The sequence below is a fragment of the Phoenix dactylifera genome, chromosome 13, assembly GCF_051530095.1.
Source record: "Phoenix dactylifera cultivar Ajwa chromosome 13, Ajwa_hap1_PhDact_Kaust_v1.1, whole genome shotgun sequence".
NCBI lineage: Eukaryota > Viridiplantae > Streptophyta > Magnoliopsida > Arecales > Arecaceae > Phoenix > Phoenix dactylifera.
The window spans coordinates 25,620,848-25,622,908 of record NC_143202.1 but is presented as its reverse complement, the minus strand read 5'-3'; the positions used below and the strand labels follow the sequence as shown (position 1 = coordinate 25,622,908).

General features: G+C 42.4%; 1 protein-coding gene across 1 annotated transcript; it reads right to left on the bottom strand.

Annotated features, from left to right (window-relative positions):
- Positions 1-289: 289 nt before the first annotated feature.
- On the bottom strand, positions 290-1,750 carry LOC120112135 (uncharacterized). Its single transcript, XM_039130783.3, has 2 exons — positions 945-1,750; positions 290-688 (listed from the first exon to the last, which is right to left on the bottom strand). The coding sequence occupies exons 1-2, from the start codon at positions 1,676-1,678 to the stop codon at positions 628-630; spliced, it is 795 nt and encodes a 264-aa protein (XP_038986711.2). The 5' UTR covers positions 1,679-1,750; the 3' UTR covers positions 290-627.
- Between the last annotated feature and the right edge of the window lie 311 nt (positions 1,751-2,061).

Below are 2,061 nucleotides of genomic sequence, written 5' to 3'. Positions count from 1 at the left end.
TTTGGAGACATTGCAACACGGGCTCATTAGGGTTAACCATAGGCCTTTCATGATGTTTGTGATTGGATTTATGGTACTCATGAATAACTTTGTATAGATTTAGACTCTTAGTTTGTCAAGGACATTAGTGTTTAAATGGAAGGAGCATGTAAGGATCCATGGGGCATATGTATAGTTCCATATCGGCTATGCATTAGGTAGATTTTGAATATTTATACAAGACCAATGAACCTAAATAATACCTTCCAGCTAGCTTTTTTAGGTGACAGCCCGGATCGTTACAATCAGGTAAAGAAATAACATCAATTTATCCCAAAAAATTTCTGTTGATATATATAGAGTACAATGCTGGTGCAGGAAAAGAAATAACATCAATTTACCCCGAAAATTTTCTGTTGATATATATAGAGTACAATGCTGGTGCTTCCAAACCACATTACTTGATCAAAAGCATATTTTAATTACCGAACCAAGTTTGCATAACGAACCAAAAGAGCGAAGATAGGTACCCCTATACGAGTCATTCTGGCAACTTTCAGCTGATCTCATCATCAAACAATCCCAGAATTAAAACAGGGGCTGTCAAAGGTACATGTATTATGGTTTCCCTTACAGAACAGAGGCGCCTCAGTTTTCTCCGTCTTTGTGTTTATTTGTGCGGAAGAAGGAATAGCAGCCAATCACTTTCCTGCAACAACAAAGGAACGTGTGAAGTATTTATGCAGTAAGTGAAATTATTTAGTGGTTTCTTGATTAATTTTATCCTAACTAGTAGCCATTCCAATCTAATTTTATACTACTGTGATCTAACTTTTTACCTATCTAATTCCTGGGATATTTTTGTTGCATTACTTCCACTTATTGAACTATAAATTATAAGTTTATACTGATTTAAAGGAAATGGTTAACTGATCACAAGAAATTTCATTCTAGTAAAGGCTTGCCTGGTTCTGCTTCTGCTGCTGCTGCTACTGCTGCTGCTGCTTCCCTTTTCATCTGATGTGTTCTTCTTCCAACAATCTTGTGGTGAAACCTTTGCACAAGCAGAAGAGCCTCCAAAGCTCTTCTTCCTCCTCCCAGTGAGTGGATTTGGAAGGAACATCTTTAGAAGGAAGCCTCCAGGGTCCATGCTCTCACTCCTCGACATCCTTCTTATTCCCTTCTTCCTTTTCTCCTTCTCGGTCTTATCCTTCGAAAATTCTCCACCTTTCCCCAAGGTTTGCTGCACCGGTGGCTTCGCTATCCTTGGTGACTCCACAAGATCTCTTAAAGAGAGCTCGTAAGCTGTCTCCGGCATATCCCGGACTATCTCCAGCATCTCCTGCCGGTATCCGGCAATGGCCTGCGCTAATTGTTCGGCCATTGGCGACCCTGGCTTCTTCCACAACGGCGGGGATGGAACATCTGAGTCATAACCCTCTTGTTTTGCTTGCCGTCCGAATTCATCCTCGCCAACTTGGTCGCCATGATGATTCAGGGGAGCTCTTCGTTGCCATGCACCGAAGTTACGATCATCCGATTTGCCGAAGTATCCATACTTTCCTTTAATTCTCTCAGCCCACGTCCCATACTCGATTCCATCCGAAGCATTCCGATCGTTGCCCGCCCTGTGGATAGGATTGGAGAAGGTGAATTGGTTTCTGGCTTGGAATTCTCGCCCTCGGTACTGAGGGATCATAGTGGGGAGAGAGAGGAATGGTGTGGTTTGCAGAGAGGAAGGGCCAAAGTCTGCTTTTAATAGCTGGGGACGGTGTCATATTTTGCGTCTTTTTCCCTCCTCAAGTTGGCTTGCTTTTGTGTGGGCCTGAGAGGGTGAGTTGGAAAGTCTTCGTTTCTAGATGAATGCTCACGTAATCTTTTGTTTTCTCTCCCCAAAAGAGGCCATGCAAGGTAACCTTCTTGAAGTTTTGTTTCTAAGATTTGGTGATGATAACTTTACATCACCTGGGTTGCGTAATCTTAAAAGATGCAATGATGGTCAGCCTAGATCTAACCTGAACTTATGGGATGAGTTATCTTGGAGCGAAACTCGACCCAAATCACGAACCATTTCGGTTTTGA